Source organism: Protobothrops mucrosquamatus, unplaced genomic scaffold (genome assembly GCF_001527695.2).
Source record: "Protobothrops mucrosquamatus isolate PMUCROS unplaced genomic scaffold, P.Mucros_1.0 scaffold4398, whole genome shotgun sequence".
Classification (NCBI taxonomy): domain Eukaryota; kingdom Metazoa; phylum Chordata; class Lepidosauria; order Squamata; family Viperidae; genus Protobothrops; species Protobothrops mucrosquamatus.
In genome coordinates, this window is record NW_015390311.1 from 68,604 (window position 1) to 84,988 (window position 16,385).

A 16,385-nucleotide genomic window follows, 5' to 3' on the forward strand; every position below is an offset into this window, starting at 1 on the left:
GACTTGGGAGCCTCACGTTTATGACCACTGCAGCATCCGCATGGTTAGGTGCCTGGCAACTGGCTATGTGATTATGACGGCGGCAGCATCCCAGGTCACGTGATTACCATTTGCAACCTTCCCAGCCACCGTCTGACAAGGAAAATCAATGAAAGAAGCCAGGTTCACTTAATGACTAAATGATTCACTTAACAACTGCCGTGATTTGCTGAACCACCATGGCAAAAAAGATCGTAAGATCGGGCGCGACTTACTTAACAACCGTCTTGGCTTAGCAAGAAAAATTCTGGCCCCAATTGCGGTCGTATGTTGAGGACTACGTCTACCACCAAGAGAGGGAAGGGTCAGGGTCAGAGTCCCCCCTCCCCCCCTTCGACTTACCTGCACCTTCTGCCCCGCAATCTCAGTGGGGCTGTCGTGCCGAGGTGGCGGGTGCAGGTCCCCGTTGTTGACCACGTACTGGATGAGGTTGGCAAGGGCTGCGCAAGAGTCAGCGCACGTGTGGATGTGGACCACGTTGTTGGAGCAGCGTAACTCAAAGAGGGGCCGGGTCTGCACCATGGGGAGGAGAGAGAGAGACACACAGAGCGAGTCAAGAGGACCCCCAACATTTACTGCAGGGACCACCAGATTTCCATCATACACTAAGACAGTGTTGCTCGTCCTTGGAAACTTGAAGATTGGACTTCAATTCCCAGAATTCCAGGCACCCTAAAGTATGCTGGCTGGGGAATTCTGGGTGTCGAAGTTCACACACTTAAAGTGTGCCGATTGGGGAATTCTGGGAGTTGAAGGTCACTCCTCTTAAGTCATGCTGCTTGGGGAATTCTGGGAGTCAAAGTCCACCCATTTTGAAGCATGCTGGCTGTGGAATTCTGGGAGTTGAAGTCCACCCATCTGAAAGGATGCTGATTAGGGAATTCTGGGAGTTTTCCACCATCTTAAAGCATGCTGGTTAGGGAATTTGGAAGTTGAAGTCCACACGTTTTCAAGCTGCTAAGGTTGAGAAACACTGCACTAGGGGGTGGACCCATCAGATGTGTTTCTCGCCAACCAGCTGTATTTTGAAAAACCAAGTTCAACCAGGTTAGTGGAAACTGAGCAGCTACATTCTTGCAATAGGCTATCTAAGCTAGTTTTGCCACCTCACTCCAAGCTGAAGCTTAGGGAATCATGCAAATCCAACCAGTTCATTTATATCTCCAGAAAATGGCTGCTTTCAGGAGCCCAGCTCAGCCCATTGCATGAACAGAAGCTGAAATGTGGCCAGCTGCCCTGGGAGAATTCTCCTTCTGTCTACGGTATGTGGGCAGCGCTGGGCAGCATGAGCCCAAAGGCACATGAACTTTATCCCTTCGGTCCCTGCCAAGTGGCATTTCCTCAAGTCAGTGCCCAGAAGAGGAAGATTGAAAATACATTCAAGACAGCCCCAGCAGTCTCATCTGTGACAAAATACCCATTTTCAGAGTTGGACATTTAATAATTCACACTGAACTTCGTTCTCCTGCTGGCGGGGGTGTTGAACATCATCTGCGTCTTTCAATCTTTTGAGTTGGTGAAACCCACAGGGTTGGGTGGGACCTTGATGGTCTTCTAGTCCAACCCCCTGCTCAAGGCAGGAGACCATATACCAGTGGTTCTCAACCTTTTTAATGCCGCGACCCCCAACCGGTCGTAAGTCGAGGACTAAACCGGTCATAAGTCGAGGACTACCCAACCGATCGTAAGTCGAGGACTTTCCCTGCCCGGGAGCGCCGCGCATGCGTGGTTCCGCCCCCTGCGCCGGCCGAGGCATAGCTGGCAAGCGGCAGAGACGGAGCAGGCCGACCACCAGCTGGCCCAGCCCAAGGGAGGTAAGGCACCCGCCGGAAAAGGGGGAAAAAATGGCGGACAAAAAAAATGGCGGACAGCCTTGCTTGGCGACCCCTGTGAAATGGTCGATCGACCCCAAATGGGGTCCCGACCCACAGGTTGAGAACCACTGCCATATACCATCTGTAACCCACTTAAAGAGAGCTGTAAAGCAGTATGAAGCAGTATATAAGTGCTAATCCTATCTTGGTCAAACAATTCTTTAATCTATTTTTGAAAACCTCCAGTGATGGAGCATGTACCACCTCAGGAGACAAGAATAATTGTTCTCAGTGAGGAAATCTCTCTTTTATTCTCGGTTGGATCGCTCTTTAACAAGCTTCCACCCTTTACTTCCTGCTTTGTCCTCCGATGCTTTGGAGAATAAATCAATAAAGCTTGACTTAATAATAAGCCTGAAGCCAATGCTTTGCCTGGCTATCTGCAAGTTTCCCATTTTTTTAAATTAAAGAATTGAAGAAGGAAAAATATCGGGGAGACAGAGCCAAGCAAGGTACCCCTGGAGCCCAGGGGCCCAGCCTTGGAGATACAGCCCCGAGGAACCCACCAGTTTCCCAGTTATGTCTCCTTTCCACGTCGTGATGACCAGTTCCAGGAGATCCATTTCCACCACGCAAACATAATCTAGGCCGAGAGAAAAGTGGAACTTAGTAAGTAAGAAACATGATGGAAGAAGACCTGTAAGTCCTGGAATTTCCAGTCTGCAGGCAGTCCTTGGCTTATGACAGTTAAAGTGAGCCCAGAATTACGATCGTAAATGGCAGTCAATAAAAGGTCACCATGATTGCGCCCCATTTTATGACCCTTTTTGCAGTGGTTTTTAAGCCAACTTTGTAGATCAGTCGTGGTCTAACCTTGGCAACTTTTAAGATTTGTGGACTTCAACTCCCAGAATTCCCCAGCAGGCCATGCCGGCTGGGGAATTCTGGGAGTCGAAGTCCACAAATCTTAAAAGTTGCCAAGGTTGAATATTTCCTGCTGTAGAATTTAAGCAAATTCCTTGTCTGCAATGGGCATTTTTTTGCTGGAAACTGGGAAAATCATAACTCTAAGACTTTGGGGACTGTAATAAAAACGTAACAAGAGTAAAAATAATATTCAAAATGCAAAGTCGCCTGGGCTGAGCCATCTCCCCTGTTTTAAGGCTGACTGCAACCAACCTTTTTTCACGAGATGCCCGTTTGCCCAAGAAAATCCCCATCGCAGGCATGGGGCAGGGGGAGATAAGGGGGTTACCTTTATTCAGGTCACCGGTCTCTGCTTCACATTTGTTGGAGAGGAACAGAGTGGAGTTATCCAAAATGAACCTAGGTGGAGAACAAGCAGGCTGGTTAGAATCCGCTCTTCCGACAGACACAAGGATCACCTTCTCCACACATCGCTGAACGTGGGAAGGAATCTGTTCTGGGGAGGAGAGAGAAGGGGTGGGTCCACTACCTGGCTGGTGTGGAGACAACAGGAAAGGGAGACTCAGAATCACAGAATCAGAGTTGGAAGGGACCTTGGAGGTCCCTTCTTCTAGTCCAACTGCCTGCTCAATCAAGACACCCTGTACCAAATGGTTGTCCAATCTCTTCTTGAAAACCTCCAGTCATGGAGCACCCACAACTTCTGAAGGCAAGCCATTCCACTGATTAATTGTTCTCACTGTCAGGACATTTCTCCTCAATTCCAGGTTGCTTCTCTCCTTGATTAATTTCCATCCGTTGCTTCTTGTCCTGCCTACTGGTGCTTTGGAGAATAGCTTGACTCCCTCTTCTTTGGGGCAGCCCCTCAAATATTGGAAGACTGTTATGATGTCCCCCTAATCCTTTTCTTCGTTAAACATACCCAGTTCCCAGAACCATTTATCGTACAATTTAGCCTCCAGTCCCCTAATCATGTTTGTTGCTCTTCTCTGCACTCTTTTTTATGGCCTCAGCATCTTGCGTGGAAGCTCCCACTCTGCTTGTCCAGTGCCTGCCATGCTGGATGGAGCTGATGGAAACGGCACCAATAAATCAGGGGAGTTGGGAGGAGGAACGCTGGAAACAGATATCCATGGCATGAATCCATGAATCGGACTGACCGAACCTCTCAGCCTCTATACAGGTTGTCCTCGACTTACAACAGTTCATTTAGTGACTGTTCAAAGTTACAACGGCACTGAAAAAAGTGACTTATGACCATTTTGCACAGTTGTAACTGTTGCAGCCATCCCCAAGATCATATGATCAAAATTCAGGCACTTGGCAACTGACTCATATTTACGACCGTTACAGAGTCCCTGGGTCACATGATCCCCTTTTATGACTTTCTGACAAGCATGTTACTAAATTAGCAACTGCAGCAATTTGCTTAACAATTGTGGCAAGAGAAGTTTCTAAAATGGGGCAAAGCTCATTTAACAAATGTCTAACTTAACAATAGAAATACTGGACTCCATTGTGGTCATAAGTTGAGGACTACTTGTAATGGCATGGGGGAGGGGATGAAGGAAAAAGAAGCTGCCTAGGAAATGAACTGATAAGAGAGGCAGGAGCCCTGGGTCAGAGGAAGACACTTAGGAAGGACCTAGGTTAAAAGTGACAGTGGGAAGTTTATATTTTCAGATCTATAAGATTCTCTTAGTTTACCCTTACAATAAAATAGGTTTATTGTAAACTTTGACTTACAACCACAATTGAGCCCAAAATTTCTGCTTTTTTTGCTAAGTGGGACAAGTTGTTCAGTGAGTTTTGCCCCATTTTACGACCTTCCTTGCCACAGTTGTTAAGCGAATCACTGCATTTGTTAAGTTAGCAACACAATTGTAAAGTGAATCTGGCTTTCCTCTTGACTTGCTTGTCAGGTCGCAAAAGGGGATCACCTGACCCCGGGACACTGTGACCGTCATAAATATGAACCAGCTACCAAGCGTCTGAATTTTGATCACATGACCATGGGGGTGCTGCAACAGTCGTAAGTATGAAAAACAGCCATAAGTCCCTTTTTTCAGTGTCACTGTTAACTTTGAATGCTCACTAAACAAACTCTTATATGTTGAGGACTGGCTGTAGGTTAAGAATCTGGCTTAGAAAGTGTCATTTCTTTCTCAAGGAGATCAAAACACATTTTTGCTAAAAGGAAATGGTCACTAAATGAACTGTTGTTAAGTTGAGCACCGCCTGTCTTTTTATTTATCCGTTAAATCTATTCGACACCCATCTGTTGCAGAGTATTGAGAATCCAATGAGGGAAGTAAGATAAATCTCTCAAGTCTTGGGGGAAAGGAAATAAATGCAGAATCCAACAGGTGCAGCATGCCGACAGGTACAACAGGCGCACCCATTCTGGATCCAATGCACCTTTCCTGGCATGGAAGCAGATTTTGAACTTCTCCACAAAGGGGAGGAAAGGTGCAGATGGCTCCCTGCCTCCTTGGATAAAAATCTCCCTCTCTGCAGGAGTTTTTCCAGGCATGGCTTCCTGGAGACCCATATGTTCCACTCTCCCCAAGAGATTTGGAGGGCTCCAGCCCCAGAACCCACCGAAGGAGGAAGACCGAGGTGTCCACAATGATGTTACTGGAGAGGGTGAAGGTCTCTGCTGTGATGAGGACCCGGAGGGGCAAGTAGAGAGGCCTGTGAAGGAGAAGATGGAGGTCAGCCTTGGTGCAACATATCTCAATCTTTGGAACTTTAAGAGGTGTGGACTTCAACTCCCAGAATTGAAGTCCACACCTCTTAAAGTTCCAAAGATTGAGAAACTGTGGAGATGGGGAGGTCACGGCCCAGCACCCCCTCATTATCGGTCACCCCAAAACTCCAGTGGTGGGCGGAAAGAGTCTGGAATGAAAACAAATACAGGTAGTCCCTCAACTTACAGCCAAACAGCCAAAAAATGCCCATTTGGGATAGACTGCCCACCATGAGATCCGCTTAACAGCTGGTTGAAAAATCAGATCCATTTAAGTGGCATCTCAACTTACGACCGCAATGACCAGAATTCTGGTCCCTATTGCGAGGAAGTCGAGGGCTACCTATATAAACCGGGACATCTCTCCTTAGCCTGGTTGGGTTCTCCTCATTCTGAGTCAGCTGACAGAATAGAATAGAGGGACCTTGGAGGTCTTCTAGTCCAGCCCCCAGCTCAAGCAGGGGAACCTCTTAGACCATCTCAGACAATCCCATATGATCCTGTAGCGCCACCCGTGGATCTATCCATAATAGCGGGATCCTCACAACACCACTGTCTGAACTGAAATCTGAATCACTGGGGACCCATTTTGTTAGAAAAGCCCAGTCTTTTCTCTTGGCACTTGATAGGAGCCAGACCAATACAGGTAGTCCTCGATTTACGACAATTGTGCCCAACATTTCCATTGTGAAGCAAGACAATTGCTAAGTGAGTTTTGACTCATTTTATGACCTTCCTTGCTAAGTGAATCGTTGCAGTTATTAAGTGAACAACATGGTTGTTAAGTGAATCTGGCTTCCCCCCACTGACTTTGCTTGTCAGAAGGTCACAAAAGGGGGATCACATGACCCCAGGAGACACTGCGACTGTCGTTAAGTATGGATCAATTGCCAAGTGCCCAAATGTTGATCAGGTGACCCCCCTGAGGATGCTGCAACGGTCGTAAATGTGGAAAAGGGTCATAGGTCACTTCTTTCAGGGCCGTTGTAACCTCAGTCATTAAATGAATGGTTGTAAGTCAAGGACTAGCTATAGTTAGTTTCTTCACTGGAGAACAGGATGTTTGATTTATTTTATTTCTGTGGCCCTCCATCTCAGCAAAGGACTCAGGGCGGCTCACAATTCAAAAACATATATCACAATGAAAACCCTAAAAACACTTTAAAACAATAAAAACATTAAAAACAATTGAAAAAAAAAATGAAAATCACTTTAAAATCACCCATTTTGTATCTAATTGGAGGACATGGAAAGCAAGCCATCTGGCCTGTTAACCATACATAGCCAGGAGGGTGGGGCCCTCGGTGTAGGTTCTCTGCTCTTTGTTTAACCGGGGTTTAGCGTGTTGTGGGAACGCAACCAGGAAGCTCCAGCCTCTTTCCCCAGGCAGGACTGACCGAAACAGCTGATGGCCAGCTCAAACAAACCCAACTTCCAATACCGGCACCTGTAATCCATGGCACAGTTGAAGAGGTGGGTGTGCAAAATGGTGATGATGGCGGGGGGCACGAAGCCCAGGATGGGGTCGTCCGGAACATCCAGGAAGTCGATCAACTGGCAGAAGGAGACACGGCCGTGAGACATGAACCCAGAGCCCCGGAGTCCTGCTGGCTCTCCAGCGCCCGGGAGTTAAGCTCAGGCCAGTCTAAGAGAGGATAGAGAAAGGGGCTGCTCCCAGATGCTGCTCGGACCCCCCCGGCTCTTCCCCAGCTCCACCTCTAACCTGAAAGCAGCCAACCTTCTCTGGGAGATCCGGCCTCACCTGCGTGTACCAGCTCTGGTGGGCCAGCGCCATGCGGTGCCGTATGGTGGCGCCCTCAAGGCGCAGCGTCACCAGGAACTCCTGCAACTCGGAAGGAAAATGTGGGTCACCATCTGTATGCTTCTTCTCACTGGGCGCTGGGCCTTCCTCGGCCCAGGACTCCAAGAGAGCCCTTCTAATAATACGCCAGAGAGAGATCTTGCTCAGGAATCAACTCTTCACAAGGTAGGATTCAGGAGATCTTTCTGGGTCTATGGAAGCCGGTTTCAGTCTTCTGGGACTGAGAAATGTTACCAAAATGGGGCCTGGGGCTTGCAGAAATGGTTCGTGGGAGAGCCAGTTTGCTCTACGTGGGGAAGGCACCGAGCTAGAAAAGCAGGAGATAGTGAGTTCTAGTCCTGCATTAGGCACAAAAGCCAACTGCGTGACTTTGAGCCAATCACCAGGAGATGGTGAGTTCTAGCCCTGACTTACGTTATGAAAGCCAGCTGGGCGACTTTAGGCCAGGGGTGTGAAACTGCCGGCCCATGGGCCAGATGCGTCATGCCAAAACCACGCCCACCCCATTGCCGGCAATGGGAAAAAAGTCACGCTACGCCACGACACGTGACATTGCAAGTTTGACACCTGCGCTTTAGGCCAATCACCAGAAGATGGACAGTTCTAGTCCCGTCTTAGCCACGAAAGCCAGCTAGGTGACTTTGGGCGAATCACCAGGAGACTGGGAGTTCTAATTCTGATTTACATATGAAAGCCAGTTGGGTGACTTTGGGCGAATCACCAGGAGACAGAGAGTTCTAGTCCCGCCTTAGCCATGAAAGCCGGCTGGGTGACTCTGGGCCAATCACCAGGAGATGCTGAGTTCTAGTCCTGTCTTAGGTACGAAAGCTGCTGGGTGACTTTGGGCCAGTCACTGCCTTTCAGCCCAGCCCACCTCACAGGATTGTTGTTGCGGGGAAAAATTGGAGGAGGAAGGTGTGTGGGATACGGTCACTGCCTTGAATTATTTGTCAAAATAAGTTGGGATATAAATAATAAATCAATATTGCTCTAAGAGCGATTTTAACAAATAAGCCTGTCAAAAGAAATAAAAAATGGAAATACAGATAGTCTGCAACCTATGATTGTAATTGAGGCTGGCAATTGCAGTTGTAAACCAGGACAGTCATAAAATGAGTCACCCACATAACCATGCCTGATTTTATGACATTTTTGCAACGGTCATTAATCAAACCCATGCTATGGGCATTTGCCCGAGTGCTCAAAATACGGTCATGTCACCATGGAGGGGGGAAGCAGCCTTGCTGGCTGGGGAATTCTGAGAGTTGAAGTCCACCCAACTTCAGGAAGGTTGAGAACCACTGCAGTCAGCAACAACCCCCATTAGCTAAGACACCTTTATGTTCTTCTCCAAATCCAGGTTGATCTTGATGGCCACAGACAACATCTTGACAACATCCTTCTTGGCCCCCAGAGGCCAGTTGATGGAGCCCTCTTGGGAGGCGTAGATGGTGGGGTGTAGCCCATCGGGGGGCAGGAAATTGGGAATCTCCAGGTGCTCAGCTGTAAGGTAGTCCTCCACAACAGCTGGGGGGCGGGGGGAGAAGAGAGAAAGCATCGTGGATTAACATGCTGAGAGGTCCGTAACCTGCTGTGGTCTTCATCCCTTCCCAATCCCATTTTCTGTCTCCCCCACCCCAAAAATCAGCAGAAGAGGAAGCAACAAGGGTATAGTCGGACAAAAATGTCAGATGCGTTTCCCAAAACAGGAAATACACAGTCCTCAATGTACAACAGAAACTGGGATCAGAATTTCCATCCATAAGCAATGTGTTCACAAAGCAGGACTGCATCGCTTAATGATGGCAATCGCGGCAATCATAGTTGCTGTCATTAACCAATTCCCACGGTAATTAGGCGAGGCAACTTTTTTGCTGGTTTCGACAGCCAAAATCAATGGGGAAGCCAGCAGGAAATCGCATGCTGGCTGGGGATTACTGGGAATTGAAGTCCTCCCCCTCTTAAATAGTTGTTCTACAGGACAATTCAACTGAACCTATTGCCTCCACATTCACACATCCTGGCACCACAGCTGGATCCCGACCTTTGTGATAAAGGGCCACCTTCTCAGCTTCAATGCAGAAGTAGCCAATGTCCTCACGGCCTTTGTAGTGAGAAACACTGAAGAGGCTTCCGTTCTCCACATCCAGGACGAGTTCCCCATGAGCGGCTTCCAGCTTCTTGCCTCCTTCGCCCTGCAGAGACGAAGGGAAGAACTGAATCTTGGGTTAAGTGAAGGCAGCTGAGAACCAGGAAAGGTCTAAGCCAGACATGTCAAACTCACGACGTTACGTGACGTTGCGCAACATATCGGGACGGTTTTGCCATTGCTGGCAATGGGGTGGGTGTGGCTTCCGGATGATGCGTCCGGCCCCCGGGCCGGCAGTTTTGACACCCCTGGTCTAAGCTGTAAACACATCTAGTTGTTTGAGTAACACATAAATTAAAAGGAAGCTTGGGCACTTCTTCCTACGTGGACAGAATAGAATAGAGCTGGAAGAGACCTTGGAGGTCTTCTAGTCCAGCCCCCTGCTCAAGCAGAAGAATCTATACCATTTCAGACAAGTGATTGTCTAATCTCTTCTTAAAGATCTCCAGTGATGGAGCGCCCACGATTTCTGGAGGCAAGCTGTTCCGTTGGTTAATTGTCCTCACTGTTAGGAAGTTTCTCCTTAATTCCAGGTTGCTTCTCTCTTTTTTCAATTTCCATCCATTGTTTCGTGTCCTGCCCTCTGGTGCTTTGGAGAATAACGTGACCCCCTCTTCTTTGTGGCAGCCCCTCAAATACTGGAAGACTGCTATCATGTTGCCCCCGTTTCTTCTTTTCTTTAGACTAGCCAAACCCAACTCCTGCAGCCGTTCTTCATATGTTTTAGTCTCATTAGTATCATTTTAGTTGCTTTTCTCTGAACTGTTTCCAAGGTTTAAACATCTTTTTGACCAAAATTGGTGATCCATGTGCTTGCTTGGACAGACAAGAATACAGAATAACAGAGTGGGAAGGGACTTTGGAGGTCATCTAGTCCAACCCAATGCTCAGGCAACGGATCCCTACCATTCTGGACAAATGGTTGTCCAGTTTATTAAAAAAATCTCCTGTGAGGGATCAAGACTGAAAAGGATGTTTGACAGCTTCTAGAAAAACCTGGTGTCCCCAAGCCCCTTTTTACTAGTTCCCTTAATATGCCACCATCCCATTGTCAGTATCTAGGGGCACCTACAGATAGTCCTCGACTTATGACCACAATTGAGCCCAACATTTCTATTGTTCAGTGAGACATGTGTTAAGTGAGTTTTGCCCCATCTTACGATCTTTCTTGCTACAGTTGTTAAATGATTCACTGCAGTTGTTACTTTAGTAACACAGTTGTTAAGTGAATCTGGATTCCCCCATGGACTTTGCTTGTAAAGAAGGTCACAAAAACTGATCAAATGACCCTGGGACACTGAAACAGTGATAAAGATGAACCGGTTGCCAAACATCTGAATTTTGATCACATGATTGTGGGGATGCTGCAAAGGTCATAACTCTGAAAAACAGTCATGTCACTTTTTTCAGTACTGTAGTAACTTTGAACGGTCACTAAATGAACTGTAGTAAGTCGAGGACTATCTGTAATAGACACTGGACCATAAACCAAGCACAACAGAACAGCAGGCCACAAATGATTCAACCAAGAGCATTGATTGTTGTAAGTTGAGGACAACCTGTAAGCTAGTAAGAATCTGGCTTAGAAAGTGTTATAATTCTCATCTCTTTCTCAAGGGGATCCAATCACATTTTTGCTAAAAGGGAACAATTTCTACTCTTTTTTAAAAGCTCCCTTCCCAACAGACATGCCAGGCTGAAAGGGCTTAAAATTTTGTCTTCTGGATGCCACGGCCACGCTGCAAAAACTTATTTCCCTGAAAATAAGACCCAACCAGAAAATAAGCTCTAGCATGACTTTTCAGAACTCTCCTTGTAATATAAGCCTTACCCCCAAAATAAGACCCAGTTAATATCGTCAGCCACAGACAGACACATTTAGTATTTTCCTGAAAAGAAGACCTAACCGGAAAGTAAACCCTAATGCGTCTTTTGGAGGAAAAATTAATACAAGACCGAATCTTATTTTTGGGGAAACACGGAATTAAATTTAAAATATCTACCCTCCTTTCTCTTTGAGTTGGGAGCAACTAGTTCCTGCAAGAAAGCCTGCCAGAGTTTCTTGGTACAAGTTGGAATGGAACCGCATCTACATGGAGGGAAGTGTGTAGTGGGGTGCCCCAGGGCTCTGTTCTGGGCCCAGTGTTCTTCAACATCTTCATCAATGATTTGGACGAGGGGATAGATGGAGAACTCATCAAATTTGCCGACGACACCAAGCTGGCAGGAATAGCCAACACTCCAGAAGACAGGCTTAGGATACAGGAGGACCTGGACAGACTTGAACACTGGGCGCTATCTAACAAAATGAAATTCAATGATGAGAAAAGTAAGGTTCTACATTTAGGCAAGAAAAACCAAATGTACAGGTATAGTATAGGGGGTACCTTGCTCAATAGTAGTAACTGTGAGAGGGATCTCGGAGTCCTAGTGGACAATCATTTAAATATGAGCCAGCAGTGTGCTGCAGCTGCCAAAAAAGTCAACACAGTGCTAGGCTGCATTAACAGAGGGATAGAATCAAGATCACGTGAAGTGTTAATACCACTTTACAATGCCTTGGTAAGGCCACACTTGGAATACTGCATCCAGTTTTGGTCACCACGATGTAAAAAAGATGTTGAGACTCTAGAAAGAGTACAGAGAAGAGCAACAAAGATGATTAGGGAACTGGAGGCTAAAACATATAAGGAACGGTTGCTGGAATTGGGTATGTCTAGTTTAACAAAGAGAAGGACGAGGGGGGACATGATAGCAGTATTCCAATATCTCAGGGGCTGCCACAAAGAAGAGGGAGTCAAGCTATTTTCCAAAGCGCCTGAAGGCAGGACAAGGAGCAACGGGTGGAAGCTAACCAAAGAGAGAAGCAACCTAGAACTAAGGAGAAACTTCCTGACAGTGAGAACAATTAACCGGTGGAACAACCTGCCTCCAGAAGCGGTGAATGCACCAACACTGGAAGTTTTTCAGAAGAAACTGGACAGCCATTTGTCCAAAATGGTATAGGGTTTCCTGCCTGAGCAGGGGGTTGGACTAGATGACCTCCAAAGTCCCTTCCAACTTTATCATTATCATTATCATTATTATTATTATTATTATTATTATTAAGTTAATATGATTTTTTAAAAAAGTGGCTAATTTTAAACAGCTACTCCTCGACTTACTAATGGTGCCTGCGCATTATATTACCTTTTTTGGAACAGTCATTAAGTGAACAACGTGGTCATTAAGCGAACCCATTGTTTCCTCTGGGCCAGTTTTGCTGAGAACCAGAAGTAAATATCAGCAATTTACTTACTGGGAAAAACATCGTAAAATGTGATCATGTGACTGCAAACTGGGCCGGTTGCCAAGTGTCTGCCTGAAATAGGGTCACATGGCCATGGGGGGGGCCCCATAGCCAACAGAACTTCAGAACTTGGTTGTAAGTAACCCTGTGGGGGTCTGTTGTAACTCTGAACGGTCACTAAATGCTAGTCGTAAGTCAAGGACTACCTGTACAGGTAGTCCTCCACTTACGACAGTCCATTTAGTGACCGTTCAAAGTTACAATGGCATTGGAAAAAGTGACTTCTGACCATTATTTATATTTACAACCATTAGAGGCAGTCCTTGACTTACAACAGTTCGTTTAGTGACCGTTCAAAGTTACAAAGGCTCTGAAAAAAGAGACTCGTGACTGTTTTTCTCACTTATGACCGTTGCAGCATCCCCAAGGTCACATGAGCAAAACTGAGAAACTTGGCAACTGGTTCATATTTATGATGGTTGCAGTGTCCTGGGTCACATGATCCCCTTTTACAACCTTCTGCCAAGCAAAGTCAATGGGGAACCAGATTCATCTAACAATCGTGTTACTAGCTTAACAACTGCAGTGTTTCACTTAACAACTGTGTCAAGAAAGATCATAAAATGGGGCAAAACTCACTTAACAAATGTTTCGCTTAGCAACAGAATTTGGGGGTTCGATTATGGGAGTGAGTCGAGGACCCCCTGTATTTGATTATGTCATTTCAACAATGCATACGGCCATCCATCTAACACACTAACCCAGGGTGCTCATATGAATTGCCTCAGAACAATGTGCCAGACTGGGAGGGAGGAACGACAAAAAATGGACAGTGAGGTCTAGGTCAGTGGTTCTCAACCTTTTTAATGCTGCGATCCCCCAACCGGTCGTAAGTCGAGGACTAAACCGGTCGTAAATCGAGGACTAAACCGGTCATAAGTCGAGGACTACCCAACCGGTCGTAAGTCAAGGACTTTCCCTGCCCGGGAGCGCCGCGCATGCGTGGTTCCGCCCCCTGCGCCGGCCGAGGCGTAGCTGGCAAGCGGCAGAGATGGAGCAGGCCGACCACCAGCTGGCCCAGCCCAAGGGAGGTAAGGCACCCGCCGGAAAAGGGGAAAAAAATGGCGGACAGCCTTGCTTGGCAACCCCCATGAAATGGTCGATCGACCCCAAATGGGGTCGCGACCCATAGGTTGAGAACCGCTGGTCTAGGTGCACAAGCACGTGCAAAGAGTGTGCAGAACAGAGACCATTTGGGGGAGAAGTGACTTGACTCCTTGCGGTGTCTCACTTTGGCATTGCAGAGCGCTGTAATGCGTCCCTGGCCCACCCGGAGCACGACAGAGATGCAGCTGAGGGGAAAGGGGTTCCTCTGCTCCCCTCTTTTCTGCTGCACACCCGTCTGGTCCGCCGAGTAGAAGTGGGAATCGTCGTCCTCGGAGTCCGAATCTGCAAGAACAAGCAACTGAGAATGACCTTCTTCTATCCCAGGGGAGCTATGACCCCTTATTGACCTGTGGACTTCAGCTCCCAGAATTCCTGGGCCAGCATGCTCCACAAGTCATAAAGGGGCCATAGTTCCTTGGCTCAGGAATTCTGGGAGTTGAAATCCTCAAATCATAAAGGGGCCATAGTTCCTTGGCTTAGGAATTCTGGGAGTTGAAGTCCACAAGTCTTAAAGCGGCCATAGCTCCCTGGCTCAGGAATTTTGGGAGCCGAAGTCCCCAAATCATAAAGGGACCACAGCTCTCCACCTCTGTTCTGTCCAGTGATGGCCAACCCTCCATATCCAGCTCCCCTCCAGACCACAGCCAATCAGATAGCAGCCCTCCCTCCCTCCTCCTCTAGAAGGCTCCCCTAAGTCCATCAGCTCTCCTTCTCCCCCTGCCCCAAATGACGTTTCTCACCCAGCTTAAAGGCTGACTTGCACATCTGGAAGTTCTCCGGCCAGTGGGTGGGCGGGAGCCCGTCAGAGGCAAAGGGGGATGCTGATCCAGCCCCTCCTGGAGGATCCGTGGGGCTCGGGGGCGGGCTGAAGGGCTCCCACATCAGGAGGTCATTATTGATCCTGGGGGTGAAAGGAAGAGAGAGTGAATGCAAAGGTCCTAAACCAGGGCTAGGCCACCTTGGCTCTTTTATGACTGGTGGACTTCAACTCCCAGAATTCCTGAGCCAGCATGGCTCAGCTTGGAAACCTTTCCATTTCCCCTCAGCATGGCTGGCTCAGGAATTCTGGGAGTTGAAGTCCACGAGTCATAAAAGAGCCAAGGTGGCCTACCCCTGGTCTAGACTCTAGGCCACTTTATGACTCATGGACTTCAACTCCCAGAATTCCTGAGCCAGCCTGGCTCAGCTTGGAAACCTCTCTCTTTCCCCTCAGCATGGCTGGCTCAGGAATTCTGGGAGTTGAAGTCCACCAGTCATGAGGGGGCTATAGTTTACCTCATGCTGGCTCAGGAATTCTGGGAGTTGAAGTCCAAGAGTCATAAAAGAGCCAAGGTTGCCTACCCCTGCCCTAAACGTTGAAAAAAGTGACCTGACCGTTATTCACACTTACAACCATTAGAGGTAGTTCTTGACTTACAACAGTTTGTTTAGTGACCAAAGTTATAACGGCACTGAAAAAAGTGACATGACCATTTTTCACACTTACAACCTTTGCAGCATCCCCACGGTCACGTGATCAAAATTCGGAGGCTCAGCAACTGACTCACATTTATGACGGTTGCAGCGTCCCGGGGTCATGTGATCCCCTTTTGCAGCCTTCTGACAAGCAAAGTTAACGGGGAAACCAAATTCATTTAGCAACTGTGTTACTAACTTCACAACTGCAGTGATTCCCCTAACATTTGTGCCAAGAAAGGTCGTAAAATGGGGCAAAATTCACTAAACAACTGTCTCAACGTAGCAACAGAAATTTTGGGCTCAATTGTGGTCATAACTCAGGGATACCTGAACATCACTCTGACATACCGGTAGTCCTTGACTTACAAACAACGATGGGGACTGGCAAATTCATTGCTAAGCAATGTGGTTATTCAGTGAGATATCACATGACCAAGATTTGGTGTCAGGCTTGCCCCAGCTAGGTGCCTAGGAAAAGAAGGCCCGGACTCCCTTTGATTGAAGTGACATTTTCTTTTACTAAGGATTACTGGTTGCAGACAAAGCAAGGCTAGATCTATGGTTTTCCGCACAAAGACTATAAAGTTTTCTCCTTTTCGTGGCGCTCCCCCCTTGACCAGATCCTCACTGTCCAATTGCGTGCCGCTGCGATCTCTGATGTCGGACCGGCGTCCTGCAATGGCTTCGCATTCTTTTTCATGCCAGGTGTCCTTGATGCGGCTGGATCAATCTGGTTTAACATGTCTGGTTCCTGTCAGTGCCATTCCCCCCCACCACCCCCCCATTCAGGCATCTCCTGTCTTCCTGCCCTCCTGCACATCTCCCCCCCTTCTGCTTTGCCCCCCCCCATTTATGGCACGATTATTATTATTATTATTATTATTATTATTATTATTATTATTATTATTATAATTTAATTTATATACCGCCCTTGTCCCGCAGGACTCAGGGCGGTGCACAGCGTATTAAAA

At 47.4% G+C, this 16,385-nt stretch overlaps 1 protein-coding gene across 1 annotated transcript in view; it reads right to left on the reverse strand.

The window, feature by feature from the left end:
* The window catches only part of ATG2A (autophagy related 2A), a gene marked incomplete at its 5' end in the record, with an annotated part of 59,137 nt that overhangs the window by 18,155 nt on the left and 24,597 nt on the right, over positions 1-16,385 (reverse strand). The window contains 10 exons of the mRNA XM_029286649.1: positions 382-552; positions 2,420-2,496; positions 3,109-3,179; positions 5,382-5,474; positions 6,977-7,083; positions 7,292-7,372; positions 8,688-8,878; positions 9,396-9,546; positions 14,081-14,238; positions 14,697-14,857. Of these exons, the coding sequence (XP_029142482.1) occupies positions 382-552; positions 2,420-2,496; positions 3,109-3,179; positions 5,382-5,474; positions 6,977-7,083; positions 7,292-7,372; positions 8,688-8,878; positions 9,396-9,546; positions 14,081-14,238; positions 14,697-14,857 (1,261 nt within the window). The remainder of the gene's footprint in view (positions 1-381; positions 553-2,419; positions 2,497-3,108; positions 3,180-5,381; positions 5,475-6,976; positions 7,084-7,291; positions 7,373-8,687; positions 8,879-9,395; positions 9,547-14,080; positions 14,239-14,696; positions 14,858-16,385) is intronic.